This window comes from Asterias amurensis, chromosome 5 (assembly GCF_032118995.1).
Source record: "Asterias amurensis chromosome 5, ASM3211899v1".
In the NCBI taxonomy this organism is placed as follows: Eukaryota; Metazoa; Echinodermata; class Asteroidea; order Forcipulatida; family Asteriidae; genus Asterias; species Asterias amurensis.
Window position 1 is genome coordinate 17,925,026 of NC_092652.1, and position 17,897 is coordinate 17,942,922.

The 17,897-nt window shown below is 39.0% G+C and overlaps 1 protein-coding gene across 1 annotated transcript; it reads right to left on the reverse strand.

Moving 5' to 3' along the window:
- Nucleotides 1–785: 785 nt before the first annotated feature.
- Nucleotides 786–17,629, reverse strand: LOC139937293 (uncharacterized). The gene is made up of 15 exons (XM_071932396.1): nt 17,585–17,629; nt 17,106–17,269; nt 14,709–14,847; nt 13,558–13,706; nt 10,465–10,610; nt 9,326–9,915; nt 8,737–8,924; nt 8,039–8,266; nt 6,759–7,074; nt 5,979–6,124; nt 5,367–5,533; nt 4,201–4,378; nt 3,304–3,475; nt 2,004–2,098; nt 786–1,047 (listed from the first exon to the last, which is right to left on the reverse strand). Exons 1-15 carry the CDS (start codon nt 17,627–17,629, stop codon nt 786–788), a joined length of 2,985 nt encoding a protein of 994 aa, XP_071788497.1.
- Nucleotides 17,630–17,897: the final 268 nt, after the last annotated feature.

Below are 17,897 nucleotides of genomic sequence, written 5' to 3' on the forward strand. Positions count from 1 at the left end.
TATGATAATCTTCAAACTGTGTAACTTTAATGTAAATCTGTGAACATTGTGTTTTTTGTTAGGAAAAAGTACATAATACTCTTTAAATCCACGGATAAAGATATACAACTTACCTTAAAACAAACGGAAGTTTTTATAGGTTTTCTCGGCCAATTTCGGCCCATTAAGCTATTCTATTTCGCGCGAAATCGAATGCTACTGAAAAGAGTCATTCGATTTCGTTTTATGATTAGTCAAATGTAATGTTGCGTCATTCGATGTAACAAAATAAACATTCAATTTAACAATTCATCAAGCCAGCATTCAAATTCGCAGTCGCTTCTTGAGGCGTGTGTGTCTCGAAAAAGAATGACGATACGCTAAATTGAACAGAGTGCCAAATGAATTTGACTCGACTCAAAACGAAATTGAATGACCGAATTCTGAATTTGAAACGCAGTAACAACTGGAGAGGCAAAACAGCTTTAATTTGAACGCATGAAAATGAAATTGGCTGCTCATTTGCCGAATTTGACCGAGAAAACCTATATATAAGTTTACCCAAACGTCAAAGGACCGTATTGTGTCACACAGACCCTTATCATGGTGCGCCATCTTAAATTTCTCACATTGATACTAATGTAACCAAACCGAGGTTGGTCTGGTTCCTATTTGCAAAATCATTTTTAGCATGCATTATTGCTATTCGATACGAGGAACATGACCAAGATGGAGGCAGCATGAGAAAGGTATATTGTTCATTATCCCCTCTCTCTAGTACAAGCACTTGGTTGCGTACTATACTGTTACTCGCCCGTACTGAAATCAGCTCTGATTGGGTTGTTCGCACACGGTTTTTCGTTGACGTCGCACGCGGCAGGATCCCCTTTCATTGTCGCATAGCAATTCTCATAGGATGCGTCATACACGGGATTGGTGACCGAGCCGGAGTCAGACTGGTCATCAGTGTTTAGATGTTCTGGGCTGGACAAGTTTGTCTCCAAGGTGCTGTATTGACCGTCATCTTCGTTGATGTGACATTCGTCCGGTGGATTTATAGTAAGGGAGCTATTTATAGGAAAAAACACATACCAAAACAACCACATAAACAACGACTGGTAGAAAAAGCTTTTAAATGCGAAGTATACCTTTGGTGCTTGTAGCCGTTTGATTGATTCAATCTTACATGTATATTTAGTACAGTATAACATAAAACTAAGACGTAAAAACTCATTATTCGCGTTTTTGAGACATACCCTAAAGTCGGGAGCGTAAAATCTATGCAGTAAGAATAATCCCTTACATGAACAAAGAGTCTGAGAATCGTTACTGCAGTAACGCTTCGCATATTCACTTTTCGCGGCATAAAAACCGAAAGCTGATCCAGGCTTCTCAACAACAAGTTTCCATTGCTAAGTCATTAAAAGAGTGCTAACCAAATGTATAACTCCCTTAAAAAGCTCTGCAATCCTGCTTGTGACGTAGCTCACTGAAAGCCAAGCCTACCTCATTCAAACTGGCTACAAAGAATACCAGAAGAAGTCCAATGAAATCGTATTGGACAAGGGTTTTTGTCTAAGGATTTCGTATGCAAGCAATAAGCAAAACAATGCAGAATCTCAATGATAGATCTTCAGTTCCTTCAACCAATAGCACTTGTGTTTTTTTTTTTAAGACAAATCCAAAGAAGATAAACGCTTGAAGGGAATGCATGCGGGTGTGTAGCGTATTGACTTGCAAAGAGCGTGTGAAAACAGGAGCTTGTGAAAATTGTCATTCTGGAGAATACAAAGCATAACTGCCACAAAGCAAATACATCTTTGGTTTCTTTTAAGAGTTAGCTTACATTCATAGCAACGATTTCCTTCTTCAGACCACCTGTCGATTAATCAACTTAAGTTGACATGTAAAGAGTTCTCCTTTTATATTGTCAGCAGAATTAAATCCAATTCTCATCGTCGTTTAAACTTGAAATTACACCCGATTGCCAAAGACCAATGATTCAAATTTTAAGCCTAACATACCGTCTTTTACGTGTGATGAATATACCAACTGCAATGGAAGAAACTGAACCCATCGTAACAAGGAGAAAGACATACCAATGGGTAGCTGGCCAACTCTGTAACAGATAAATGTACGATTTAATAATATTGTTATGTTAATTATAATGTCGGGTCAAGTTCTAATTATGTCTCCTTCTAGTGAACATAAACACATGTCAAAAAATATGTCAAAGTTGATATATAGCAATTAAGTTCATACGGGGCATGTGACATTATTTCCAGGCCGAATCGTTGACTTTGATCTAGTTGTATTACACAAAATAATGTACAATGTGTGTAATTTTTCGGTGCTGGATGTCTGTGTGGGGAAAAACAAATAGGGGTAGGCCTACACATGCATTTTATTTGAATAAAAGACTGCAACACAGCTTAATTACATTTTTAAAGAACTTTAATGCCAAAATTGGATTTCGAACCGAGGTAGGTAAAGCAGGGCAAGATGTCAAATTCTCAGTACCTACAAATATTTTTTTTGAAACCCCAAGATTGGGGAAACCCAATAAATGAGACTGTGTGGCTTTAGGACGGGTGCCTCAAAGTAACCCACATCCAGTGCGCTTAACTTAAAGGTAAAACGATACGGATATAGACTGCATTTACATAAACGATTAAGCCCAGTTACAGTATTAGGAGCTATCCTGTTGAAGTTGCATTATGGGAATGAATATCCAAACTCCATTTCGGTTAGAAATTCGAACCGAGATTTCCACACATTCCAAATGAAATTATATACTTTTAAAGGCCGTGGACACTATTGGTAATTACTCAAAATAATTATTAGCATAAAACCTTTCTTGGTGACGAGTAATGGGGATAGGTTGATGGTATAAAACATTGTGAGAAACGGCTCCCTCTAAAGTGCCATAATTTTCGAGAAAGAAGTAACTTTCCACGAATTTCATTTCGAGATCTCAGGTTTAGAACTTGAGGTCTCGAAATTAACCATCTAAACGCACACAACTTCGTGTGACAAGGTAGTCTCCTTCTTTCATTATTATCTCGCAACTTTGATGACCGATTGAGCTCAAATTTTCACAGGTTTGTTATTTTATGGTGGCCCTGAAGGGACACAGCCAGTCGCAAAAAATATTCACGACTGGCTGTGTCCCTTCAGGGCCACCATAGTTATTTTATGCATATGTTGAGATACACCAACTGTGAAGGCTAGTCTTTGACAATTACCAATAGTGTCCACTGCCTTTAAGCAAAAACCGTTCGCACCAATCAGGCCACCTATATACAGCTTCAAAGTTGAACTAACCTGCTGTTCCCTTGTTAGTGGCCGTGGTATCGCCTTACCCTTATATACATCGTATCCAAGCTGCTCGCTCACTAAATCATTTGGAGCGTTGTTGACCCTTTGTTCCACCGTCACTTTGGGCAGATACTCAGTAGAAGACCGGGCAACGAATGTCACCTGGGAAAGAGGACCCCTTTTGTAGTATCAGAAAAGAAAATTAGTTGGTGAAAATGCTGACATTTTTTAATTAACTATTTCAGTTATTTGTTTTTATAATCTTTATACAGGATACTGAGCTTTAAGGCAGTGGACACTATTTAGAATTACTCAAAAGCATTATTAGCATAAAACCTTACTTGGTAATGAGTGATGGGGAGAGGTTGATATAAAACATTGTGGGAAACGGCTCCCTCTGAAGTGACGTAGTTTTCGAGAACGAAGTAATTTTCCGAGAATTTGATTTCGAGACATCAAGTTTAGAATGTGAGGTCTCGAAATCGAGCATCTGAAAGCACACAACTTCTTGTTACTAGGGTTTTTTCTTTTCTTCCATTATTATCTCGCAACTTCGATGACCGATTGAACTCAAATATCCACAGGTTTGTTGTTTTATGCATGTGTTGAGATACACCAAGTGAGAAGACTAGTCTTTGACAATAATACCAATAGTGTCCAGTGTCTTTAAGATTAGATCAATACACTAATACAACTCTTGTTAAAAATTCTAGCAACCATTTTGGAGTATTGTTCACAATATTAAAACAAGTGTAATGACGTCATTGACCGATGATGACGTTTGGATGACACTTGAACATCGAAACTATCTAAATAAAACAGTAAATGTAAATACACTTCGTTTTCTATTTCGATTTATCCAGAATAGCTCTTATTTCCTTCAGTCATATCTTTATCTCTCACCCATTGTCAGATCTCATGTATTCCTCTATATCGACTACTTCTACTTGAATGCTGTCCTCTGTCGACCGTGCGAATGTAGACAGCAGTGTTCCAAGAAGAGAGGCCATGTTCTTCTGGAACGCTTGAGCATCCTTGAGTATCCCATCACAGAATATAACGCAACCATATACCCCAAGCTCTATACAACAAGTAAAGTAAACTGAGTTAGTCTAAGAGAAACTCTTTAAGCAGTACGTATACTTTGCTTAAAGGTAGTGGACACTATTGGTAATAACTCAAAATAATTATCATCACACAACCTCAATTGGTATCATCACAAAACCTCAATATGGTAACGAGTAATGGGGAGAGGTTGATATTATAAAACATTGTGATAAACGGCTCCCTCGGAAGTGACCTAGTTTTCGAGAAAGAAGTAGTTTTCCACGAATTTGATTTCGAGACCTCAAGTTTAGAATTTGAGGTCTCGAAACCAAGCATCTAAAAGTACACAACTTCGTGTGACAAGGTTTTTGTTTTCATCCATAGTTATCTGGCAACTCCGACGACCAATCAAGCTCAATCTTTTAGAGGTTTGTTATTTTATGCATAATATTGAGATACACCAAGTGAGAAGACTGGTCTTTGACAATTACAAATAGTGTCCACTGTCTTTAAAGTAAGTGTATTTTTAGTTGTTGTTTTCGGAACAATAATATTTTAGAGCAGGGCCCAATTTCATAGAGCTGCTAAGCACGAAAGTTAGCATGAAATTTTCTTCCTTGATAAAAACAGGATTACCAACCTAATTTCCATTTTGTTGCATTTTCCTAGTTACTGTTATTCAGCTGTTGTATGCTTACCTTGAAAATCACGTTGACATTTGGTTGGGAAATCCTGTTTTTATCAAGGCAAACATTTCATGCTAAGCAAATTTGTGTGCTTAGCAGCTCTATGAAATTGGGCACATGTTGTGACGCATTCACATTCCATGTCTGTAGTTATACAAGACATGCTTGGCCATTTTCATTTTACAAGAGGGTACCTTTTGGAAAATATTCAAGTGATGGTACCAAGGTCGAGACTAATGCAACCACGGCCGTGGCCTTTGCCTGCAAGACAAAACTTGTCATTGCTTTCGATTTTAATGGAATCAAAAGATAGCTATCATGGTTTGTCGTTCTTACCTACGTCACAAGTGAATCCGTAGAACCCCTCTTTGCAAGTACACTGGTAACCATTAGGTTGCTCCTCTGACGTCATACATTCACCGTTAACGCAGGGGGACATTGAGCAAGGGTTGTCTATTAACGCGTCACACAGGTCGCCTTGGTGAAAAGGCCCACATTCACACCTACATAGACAAACGAAATCAACCGATGTTTAAATATCAGGCATTAAAAGACCGATATTAAATGAAGTCAAGTGGGTTTGGAGGTTTTTCTTTCTTTCTCCAAACCAAAAATATTTAGTTTTTATTAGCTTGGCAAGATAATATGACACGACACTGTATTTGAGCTGAGTTTTTTATAGTTGTGTTTTTCTCTACAACCTCTCTGATTAACATTTACTATTTTAGTTCTAGTCTGTGTTTAATTAACCGAAATGTTCTATTTACTGCTATTTGTAAAAAATATGCTAGGACATTGTTAAATTAAAACAAACAGGTACCGACACTCGTCTCACCCATGATCAAACCGGGCTGAGAGTGTTTGTTTTCTTGGATTGAATCTCTGAAATCTGAATATTTTTTTTTTTTTTAAAGATCTACTGCTATTACTGCGTGGATAGCTACTTACTTGAAACTGTTCACTAAAGTAACACATGTTCCTTCTGAGCAGGGGGAGCTACGGCAATAGTCAACCTGGACGCTACAATTATCACCCTCGTACCCAGACTCACAAATGCACTGCCCGTTGTCGCACTGACCTTTCATACACTCACCCTGCAAGTGGATACAAAAATATTAATTTATTGTATTACAGCTTTACCCTTTAAATGGCACTGAACACCTTTGGTAGTTGTCGCAGATAAGTATATTTCTCTCTTGTTGTATCAAAACATTTGCAAAAAATTAAAAATCTGCGAAATATTCGTCTCAAAATGGTTTTCGAAGTTGCAAGAGAATAATGGAAAAAACACCATTGGTGCACACGTTTGTGTGATTTTGTCACTGCTTTCAAAGGCCAAATGAAAGGCTTCAGGCCTGACGTCTTTTATTTGAGTGAGACGTTACCTCTTTCTCAAGAACTACTACTTTAGAGGGTCCCGTTTCTCAGACTGTTCTTTAATATCAATAGCTGTTCTTGCTCGTTACCAAGTAAACGTTTTAATTAAGTTTTTTATTCATTTTTTTGTTTAATTGCCAAGTGTCCATGCCTTTAACCTAGAGCAGAACTTAAAGGTGGCATCATAACAAGCAATTTCTATTGTTTGGAACACCATGATTTACACATCAATCCCTATAAAGCGTTGGCGACATGCAACTTCCAAAACTGATTTGTACACTTCTGCAATCAGTAAGGTTCAAAGGTACAAAAACTAAGATGGTTTCAAATGTCAAAACAAATTACGCTTACCACGCAAACACACACGAACCCATTGATTTGGTCGACACACGTCCCGTACGTGCAAACGGAATTCGCGCATTCATCTACGTCATGCTCACAGACAGTTCCGTCGTATCCAGGTGCGCAGTCACACTGGAAGCCATTCACAAGATCTAAGCATGTGCCGTTCAGACATGGAGAACTCTCGCATTCATTGATATCCCATTGACACAAGTTGCCGCGGTAACCTGCTTGACACCGGCAGCTGAAATCTATACCGCCGTCCATGCACGTTGCGTCGTTAAGACATGGGTTGTTGGCACATACGTCCATACCGTCATCGCACCTTAATATACAAACAACAATCCAGCAAAATTCCAAGCGTTAATTACAAAAAAACAAAACAATTGTCGATAGTTGTTCCTGGTGGGATGTTGAGGTTTTCCACAATTTATATTTTAACTTACATGTGCACCGTGTATCCCCAGCCGTGACACTGTGTCCTTGAGCAAGACACTTAACCATTGCTTCGTCCTTCGGATGGGACGTAAAGCCGTTGGTACCATGTGTTGTGTAACGCATGTAAAAGAACCCAGTGCACTTATCGAAAAGAGAAGGGGTTCGCCCGGTGTTCCTGGTTGTGGCTGCTTAATGCGCCGTAGCACATTGTAAACCCTTATAAGGTGCTAAATAATTGGGTCTCAGAATTCATCACTGCAATAACCTATCTTTCTTATATTATGTGGGTGTATAGGCTAGATGAAGATGGCACACCCGAACAATTCCTTGGCCAAAGTTTATACTCAGATCCTTTTACCGTGGGGCCTCACCCGTGACTGTTCTACCCATAATCAGTGTCAATTGCCCAACCAATGGGTCAATTTAAGCCATCAACCTGGTCAAAATTTTGTGTTTAACTAGTTTTGGGTCAGGTTCAGTGGGACCAGACTCTGGGTCAGTTTTAACCCGTAAGTTTTAAGAGTGCACCCGATGCACCTCTGAAAACAGCCTGTTGATTTATTTTCAATGGTTTCAGTAAAAACGTGTACTGTGTGTACCAGTCGTCACCAAACATTGTATTAAAGGCAGTGGACACTATTGGTAAATACTCAAAATAAGTATTAGTATAAAACCTTACTTGGTAATGAGTATGGGAGAGGTTGATAGTATAAAACATTGTGAGAAACGCTCCCTTATTTTATGCATATGATGATATACATCAAGTGAGAAGACTGGTCTTTGACAATTACCAATAGTGTCCTGTGTCTTTAATTGTATTATGTCCTAAACCATTATGTGTTACCTCTTACCTATAGCCATTGAATATGTCAATGCACGTTTCATTGTCGAAACAAGGGGAGCTCACACATTCGTCGACTTCAATTTCACACAAGATGCCTTGGTAACCAGCTTGGCACAGACAGACAAAGCCAGCAACTTGATCAACACAAGTCGACTGATTCCTGCATGGGGAGCTCACACACTCATCCGTGTCCGCCTCGCAGTTTGTTCCCTCGTACCCATCCTGACAAATGCATCTAATTCGGGAAAAATCATTTTATGAATATTCTCAAATAATAAATAAAATAAATTGCTTTCACGTTTAAGTCAAAACAGGTTCCATAACAGTACATGTATTATCCTGTCTCTAAGTTCCATGTGTTTTTGTGTTGATATCCGAAGGGTAAATATGTTGGTTGATTTTGCTAATTCATAACCACAAGAGTTGTTTAAAGTTCACAAAGTTCTTAGCTATAAGTGCTATATACAAACGCATATTATACGGGAATTGTCATTTTATGCAGTTGTGGGTTTCCCCCAAAACATGAAATCGTTTTGTTGCAATCACAACAAATACTTGACAGCTTTTAAGGGCTGCATAGGTGCAGTAATGTCCAGATCCAGAAATCATTAAAAGTACCATGGGAGCATAACAGAATTTCCTTTAAAAAAAATAGCGATGGGGATATAAGATGTGTTCATTTAACCACAACAAAACCACACCTACCTGTAATTAGCTAGCAGATCATGACACGTGGAGTTGTGCAAACATGGCCGACTCATGCACTCATCAGTCTCTACGTCACACATGACGCCTTCAAAGCCCCTCTGACACAGACAGTGAAACCCGTCTATCCGATCCACACACGTGCCGTTGTTTGCACATGTCAGGTTCGCGCAGAAGTCAATATCGACCTTAGGAATAGAAGGTAAATTGTTTGTGTGTTTGTTTGTTCGTTTGTTTTCGTTTTTTTTTTTCTTGGGGGGGGGGGGGGTTAGTTGGGATGGTGATCTGTGTGTTTGTTCGTTTGTTTTTTGTTTGATTATATAATATTCCCGTCAATGTAACTCGGCCAACTCACACAAGGAAACATAAACACCCGGCTGGCAACAGCCAATCATTCACTTACACACTGGTTTTTAAATCATTATCAATTGCACAAATCAAGACATTAATACTTTAACAGCAGTTAGCTTGGTATTCGAGCCCACAACCTTTTCATTCCTACAGTCCAACCACTGGACATTCATCCGATGTTCTCGGTTACTCTATATAAAATTGCAATTTGTTTTAATGGATTTAGGTCACAACCCACCTCGCAAAGCTCACCGAAGTACCCCACAGAACAATTACACTCGAAGTAACCAACGTGATCTAAGCATGTGGCGTTATGTTGGCACGGCCCTGAAGCACATTCGTCCACTTCTTCTCGACATAATCTCCCCGCGAAACCAAGACTGCAATGGCACACAAAGCCATTCACCACGTCCTCACAGGTCGAGTTGACACCACAGGGATCAGATAGGCATTCATCAGTGTCTGTTTCGCATAAAACTCCATCAAACCCGGCCGGACATGTACAGTTAAACATACCCAGTTGACCCTCCGTGCAGTTCCCGCCATTTTGGCACGGCCCGCTAGCACACTCGTCCTCATCGACATTGCATAAATCTCCCTCGAACCCCGGGGCACATGTACAGGAGAAGTTGCCAATGAGGTCATTGCACGTTGACCCGTTGAGACAAGGATGATGTGCGCAGTCGTCTTTCTCATCACATAAACCATCGACGTAGATGTAGTCGGGATTGCAGGTGCAGTTAAAGAACACGATAAAGTCATTACAAGTGCCGTTATTTAGGCATGGATTGACCTCGCAATAATGTAAAACGAGGTCGCACTGCTCACCTGTAACAAACACAAAACAAAAACAATGCTCAGTTAAAAAAAACTGAGTGTAATAAATATACTTGTTGATAATCCTTGTTTCAATTAGTTTGTTTCCACATGCTAACCCCATAAACGTGTATAAAACCACGTTCTTGAAATAATCTAAAGCACTAGCTTTATACTAAAACTAATATTGTCCCATTAAAAAAAGGAACATTACAGAATTGTTTTTTTTTGTTTAATTTATTTATACTTTTGAAACAGAAATCATGAATTGACAAGCACACCGTATAAATTTATTCAAAGATAAAAAACGTACCCCTCCATTTTGTTGGCTAGTTTTGTTTAAACTTGTTTCAAACGCTGACTCAATGAGCGTGTGTATAGACCACTTTCTTACCAGCAAATGGGCTTAAAATTAATCTAAAGCATTGGCTCTACTACAACTACTATTACCACATCAATATAGTGTTGACAAATTATGTTCCCTCTGGGCTTTCGGAACATAAATCATGATTGGAGATGCACAATAATATATAATAGTATTTCAAGATAGGTAAACCATACCTTGCCAGCCAGGTTTGCATAGCTTAGCCCCAGTAGTCTGATCACACGTGTAATGCCCATACGCGTCGTCCCGTGGAGAACAGTACACGCTGCAGTCCGAGTTATAATAGTTTCTGACACAGTTCACCTTCACCTGGAATGTGAATCTGTAAACAGAAAGTCAGAATAAAACGAAGGGGGATCAATTTCAAAACTGACCACAGGCCTATAGGGAACGTTAATAATATGGTTTTGAAACCGTTCGATAGTTTTAATCTTAAATCGAAACGTAGATGCAAACAATAAAACCAACCTGTGAACATTTCATTTCAAAAGGTGATTACGTTTTTGAGTTTAATATCTTCAAAAATCCGGATAATTACCAGTCATACCAGTATGCGTGATAAATAATACAAATAATTATCATAATAACTAACTAACTAACTAAATAAATACATAAAGAAAATTAATTTGGGTTTTTACCCATACATCGATGTGTGTAAGCACTGTATATCCAGCACTTTTCCGAGTCGAGTGAAAAAAAAAAACATAGACATATTACTTGTGTGGGATTTGAACCCATGACCCTTGCAATTCTAGAGCAGTGTCTTACCAACTAGACTACCGAGGTTGCCCGGCGGGAAATGTGGCTATTCGAATCTTATGTTTTGTCAGCGGGTACCGCAACGACATAATATTACGTTTGAAGAAAAAAAAAAAAAATGCAATTTTAATCTGGTGGAAAAATATAAAAGGTTACGCTCCAGTATGTCAGGCATTCAGGCGCCGGTTCAGTTAATGGCACACACTGGCCCCTCCCCATTGCCATATAGAACCCTTGTGGAGTGGCCTCCGACCCAGAGCACATCCCCCCCTGTCTCGAACCCTAGCCACTGCGCGGGCCCTGTCCCTTTAGGGGAGAAAACAAGGCAGATCCCAATCACACTGTCCCATGGGCAGCAAAAAGCCTTGAATCTATATTAGAGACAGACGGTATTCGAACCCGGACCGGGTGATCCGAGTTACTGAGCCAGTCCCAGCACGCTAGTCAACTGCACTATTGTGTTGGTGCTTTAAAGCTGATGTTTTCATGGTCATATACAATAGACCGAGTGCGCTCCGTGCCTCACGTGACCCATAGTGGGTAAAGTGTAAACAAACACGGCGTACTACATATAAACGTGCGTTAGAAGACATGATGGTTGCATTTTTTTGTTCAATAAACCCTCAATCCTCGAAATCACAGAAGACTATTCCGGAGTTTGTAACATGAGACCTTACCGGTGGCTGAAAAATGCCAGTAATGGGTAAAGACAGTTCCATCAACTATGGGAAAATCCACTGTTGACATGATGTCATTTGTTTTGTGCATGACAGTGTGTTTTTTACATTGCCTTAATTGTAATGATTTTGCAACCAATTTGTTCAAAAAAATCTCCCGAAGAAGCTGCAAATCCCAGAATTCAGCCTCAAATTGTTTGATTATAAGGGGTAGCTGTCAGCTGGTCGGAGTCGGACGACACCGCGGTCCCCTTTGGCACAGCCCGACTTCACGCCGTGCACAGCGCCAAATCCACGGCGCGTGAGCTCGCTCAACTCTCAGTAGTTTACGTAGTCTAACCACACTCTCAAAAGAAACCTCCTTTGTAGTGAAATACTGATAATATTAAACAGCAAATGTGTTTTAAATCAACGTCACAACATTTAACTTTATTAAAAAGGGTTTCGTTGTGAGTTAAAAGACAGTATTATTTATCCACTATAGGTCACGTGATCACATGTAAACAGTGGGTGCGTTCGTTTAGCTTCCCTGGGTCGACCCCGGTGTGTGGCTGTTTTTTTTTTCCCAGGACGAACGTTGGTAATTATCTGCACACGTTCGTCCTGGAAAAATAAAACGCCACACACCGGGGTCGACCCGGGGAAGCTAATCGAACGCACCAATTGGTAGCGCAATAGTGTATTTGAAAACACTATTTTCGAAACTGTTCGGACAGTACGCTTCTCAGATTCAAACTTTTGAGATGAAAACGTCGTGATACCTTTTTAAACGAACCTCAAGTTGGAAACTGCTGTACTTCTGAACCAAATTGCCATTAGTTTTAAGAGTGATTTCCAGTCCTGCATTGCCTTCCCTTTATAGCCATGCCAGTAACTTAAAGCAATCGCACAACATCGGTAAACAGTATTGTCCAAAGGCCCTCACTCCGTGTATAACAACTAATATATAAAACAACAAACCTGTAAAAAATTAGGCTCAATCGGTCATCGGAGCAGGAGAAAATAACGGGAAAACCCACCCTTGTTTCCGCACGTTTCGCCGTGTCGTGACATGTGTTTAAAATAAAGCCGTAATTCTCGATATCAAGAATTGAAATATATATATGTATATTTTTTTATTATAAAAAAGTAAATCGTTTCCCATGGAATCATATTTTACCTTTTGTTAACCCTGTTAGTTAAATCTGTGAACTTTTAATGTTTTGTTTAGTTCAGAAAGTGTCCAATGGCTTTAACTGGCCTATATGAAGCAGCTTTATTTATGTTGCGATATTTCTGTTGTCACAATTTCGTTTTAAGTATGAAATTATTCTCTATAAGCGTTTGAAAAAAAGTGAAGTCTTATGGGACAACCAGAGCAAACTTCAGAGAGCATAATTTCAAGTCTTTATGAAGAGAAGAGAATACGTTTTATATGCGCTAACTTGACCAGTTAAAGGAACACGTTGCCTTGGATCGGTCGAGTTGGTCTTTTAAAAGCGTTTGTAACCGTTTGTTATAAAATGCATATGGTGAGATCGATGTTTAAAAAGTAGAATACAATGATCCACACACATTTGCCTCGAAATTGCGTGGTTTTCCTGTTACTCTGCGAACTAACACAGTCGGCCATTTATGGCAGTCAAAAATTTGACTCCCATAAATGGCCGACCGTGTTTGTCGACGAGATAAAAGGAAAACCACGCAATTTCGAGTGATACTTGTGTGGATCATTTTATTCTACTTTTAAAATATCTTTCTAATCATATGCATTCTATAACAAACGGTTACATACACTTTTCAAAGACCAACTCGACCGATCCAAGGCAACGTGTTCCTTTAAACACTACTTACTGCGTGTGCGTTCCCATGTTGTATTCTGTCCATTGGGCACTTGACTGCGAAACGGCTGCACTTTGAACGATGTTCAAGAAGGACTCGTCAATTAAGTCATCGCCGTTTCGATCGTCATCCCAAACTTGTAATTTTACTCGCATTCCTCCCTGAATAGAGATAAGTTACGAGGAAAAAGGGTTAAAACAATACCATTTTGGAAACAAAATATTCATCTAGTAAGAGATGATATTTTCAATAAATAGTTCAGAGAAGGTAGTTTGTATAAAAACACTGTTAACCAATATTTGCTTTTCACCTGTTTTTAACAGTTTTTGTAAAAAAAGTTTGATTGTTCTTGATAAGACACTCAACAAAAGTGATTTTATTTGAACTGACAACCCAATATATTTAATTCCATCTATTTTATTTTATTGGTTTACTGCTGATGAGGACTCTCTGAAAAGTTCTGCCATCTCTTGTCGCCATATAACGAACTCGTTATGTCATGGCTTATGTTTTTCTGTCCTTTTGTCTAGTTGTCTGTGTGTCTGGTTGTCTTGTTGTCTTGTCTTACTGGCTGTTTTTTTTGTTACAAGCTGATGCTAACCAAAACGGCCCTTTACTCTATTTATTAATTTATGTTATTGTTATTTAAAAATTTGTTTTGCTTTACTCCTTAATACATGTAGCTGTCGTTATTCTTTTATGAGAGTATGGAAATAAAAGTACTCTTGAATTTAATCACAAAAACCCCTAAGGAGAAGAAACAACGATTGAAGTTTCAGTTTGAGGAAGACCCACACGAGTTGTTTCAGAGAAAACCATGGCAGTCAGATTATTAACACCCAATGCACATGTACCCGGTGGTGTTTGAACCGGGGTGTCCGAGGGACACTACGTCATTGTACATGCAAATAGGAAACATACATTATTTTGTTTTCTTTCATCCTCGGTTTGGTTTCACTGATTTGAAGTTGGAAACAACACAATCAGCTCATTCCACTGAAAAGGTATGCTCCACTAGAGTAAGATCGGGGCTAAGCACAACAGAAAACTATGCTAACCAGAACAAAGTTACCAACCCAACTACCATGTCACAATCTGTGACTGGTATCCTGCTAATTTTATCTAGCAGGATTTTTAACTACATTAATATTTCCAGTTCTCACCTGCCATCTCAAGACGCTAATGGTCAGTGGGTTTGGGATGTCGTCTGGTACTATGGCGGGAAAGTTGAACTCATCATTATTTGTGTAAACAACGTCAGTCTCGATGGTCCGTATGCCACAATCGCTGAAATCGTTCGATCTGTATGATGCAGTTGTGGAATACAATAAAGGAGAACATCAATAAGAGCATCGTTATGTATAATGCCAAATTCCTCCCAAACCGATTAAGACATCTACACAAACAAATGAAAACTGAAATATATAAGAAGAGCAACAATTTTAGTAACTAGACATGTAGTGCATTGTTTTAAAGTCTACCTGAAAATTTAGGTACACACATGGGTCCAATTTCATAGAGCTGCTTAGTGGTCGATTTTGTGCTTAGCGTGCGCACCTAGCAATTTTTTTTATTTCGTAGCCTTGGTTAAGCAATGTTTCTTGCTGAAAGCGGCAAGCAATCAAGCAAAAAGGCCACTAAAAGCCAAATTTCTGCGTAAGCACCCTGTCTAAGCGAAGGGCCCAAATTTATAGAGCTACCGTAACGGTCGATTTTGTGCTTATTGGGCGCACCTAGCAAATTTTTCGTTTCATAGCCTTGCTTAAAGGGTATATATGTACTTTTTCCTAACAAAAAAATACAATGTCCACAGATTTACATTAAACTTACACAGTTTGAAGATTATGATAGTAGTAAGCTTCCCTTAAAATTTTACTTACTGAGGTGCTATAGTTTTTGAGAAATGAGTAAAAGTAATAATTTTCGTCTCAGTTTTAGCATGTAAATACGTAATAACCAGTTATGGATTTGGTGTATTAAATATCATAACTGGTTAAGGGAATTTTACATGCTAAAATCATTTTGGTCTCATGAGACGAAAATGAGTTTGTGACTTGTTTTACTCATTTCTCAAAAACTACACAACCTTAGTTAGTAATGTTTGAAGGGAAGCTTTCCACTATCATTCTCTTCAAACCCTGTAAGTTTAATGTAAATCTGTGGACATTTTGAAAAAGTACCCGAATCCTTTAAGCAAGGTTTTCTGCTTAAAGCGGTAAGCAAACAAAAAGGGTCCTTACAGCCGCTATGTTGCTTAAGCACCATATTTACACAGCCCACATTGCAACATCAGTGCAAACGCTGCTATTGTGCAGGTATCGCATGAAATTATGTCCTCTATGCGAAACTATCCGGAGGACATTATTGCCTATGCAATAATGTCCGGCGGACGGTTTTGCATAAACAATCGTGTCAACCCAGACGCTGCTGCATAATGCAATTGTGTCCGCCCGGACAAATTTGCATATTCAGTTGTGTCCGCCCCATGCAAAACCGTCCCTGCAGTAAATGTTCGACGGAACACGTTTTGTCATTTTTTTTACAAGCTAAGTACATGTCGAGTCATTAATGACATGGGAAATGTTCGGCCGTTGGGTTCTCGCTGCAATAATAAACATTTAATCCGTGAATATGTTCAGTGGATGCACGCTCGCTTACTTACGCGCGCACCTACATGTACTGTCATGTGTATGTCCGCCGGACGGTTTTTGCATAACCCCGGACACGATTGCATATGCAAAAGTGTCCGGAGCGGATAGTATTGCATGGCGGACACAATTGCATCTGACACCGGCACAGCGGTGTGTACTGTACGTGTGTTTGTATTTGTAGCTGAGCGAAGTGAACGAGTGTCTAAAATGCTTTAGAAATGTTGCGCAGTGTATTGTCTTCTTATTTACTGTCAAGTTAGTGGGTATACCTTTCAAGGGGCGCTTTGAACCATTACAAATAGTACATTTTATAAGACAGAGAAGGCGATGATTTCTTTTATTTTCACTCTGCATTTATATCGCCCCCATTTTGTCTGTAGGGGGCCTACCTTCTTCTTTTTTGCTAAAGCAAACGATCTAAAGTCTTGCGCGCGCAGTTTGTTTACGTGCCTAGGCTCGTAAAACAGGTGTACGTTTAGCATGGATAGTAATGTTTAAGGAACTGCGTTTGCCACATTAAGCAATACAAACGTTGCTTGCCGTTAAGCAGCTCTATGACATTGGGCCATGGTCTGTATTATTATGGGTAGCAGTATATTATGTTACCTCATAATGCAATTCCCCAAATCCCGTATGCGTAGGCCTACCTTTTGCATTTGCTATTCTCACCCGACTGAAAATATCAGTTGATTTTTCTGGTAAAGCGAAGGCCGAACATTTTGATCAAATTATGTATATTTTAGTTGACTTTTCCTGTATGCCTGTTTATAACTATTTAATTGCATGCAACAACAAATTATTCTTTCAGAGCCACCACTTCATCTTAATTAAGAAGTAAGAATGATAAGTTCTATACAAAATGTCGACCATTTAAAGCGTAAAACCCTGCTTTTGAAACAAAAATATTACCCCTGGATGTCTTCATCAAGGCAGATCAGGAAGTAGTTATCACACGATCCACAGATCCAAAAGGATGGGTCACAACAACCCCCGTCCAGCTCCGAGTGGTCGGGGTTGCTGAAGCTTTTGAGTTTGAATGATATCACAGCACTTGACTTCACCACAACACATACCTATTTTAGGTCATGCAACAAAATATATAGGATTGACTAGATCAAACTGGGCCGTAGGTAGACTCGTGGACAAATATGTTAGGTCTTAAAGACAGTTTTCCCATAATTATATGAGTTCAATTCAATTTTTTTTAACGGGGAAACAACATAATCAGGTAATCACGAACAGCATAATCATCTATCTTTCAAAACTAAAAATTAAAACAATAATGAACGACACTTCGTACAGATAGCTCAGTAGCCGGTAGCAAAGTACATCATCTACCAGCTTGCATTGAAAGTAGTTTTTAAAGCAATAATTAGTATGTGACTTACGTGGATAGATATCACCAAAAATAAAACAAACTTGAATGAGTCCATAGCGATTGTAGACGAAACAACCCGATCAAAATGAAAACATGACAACGATGTATTCTGCATGAACAGGTAAGTCAGATGCAGTAACAACCAATGCTCGGAGAAACTAGTAGCAATATTGTCTCACATAAAGATCGAAACTTGCCGAAAGCCATAAATGAAGAGTACGTTTACTAAATGCTTGTGATTTGTTTCTATGCTAAGGGGCGTTACAATGTATACTTCACAATCTATTTTGAGGACGTGGTCTGTAATTTTTATTTCTTTATTG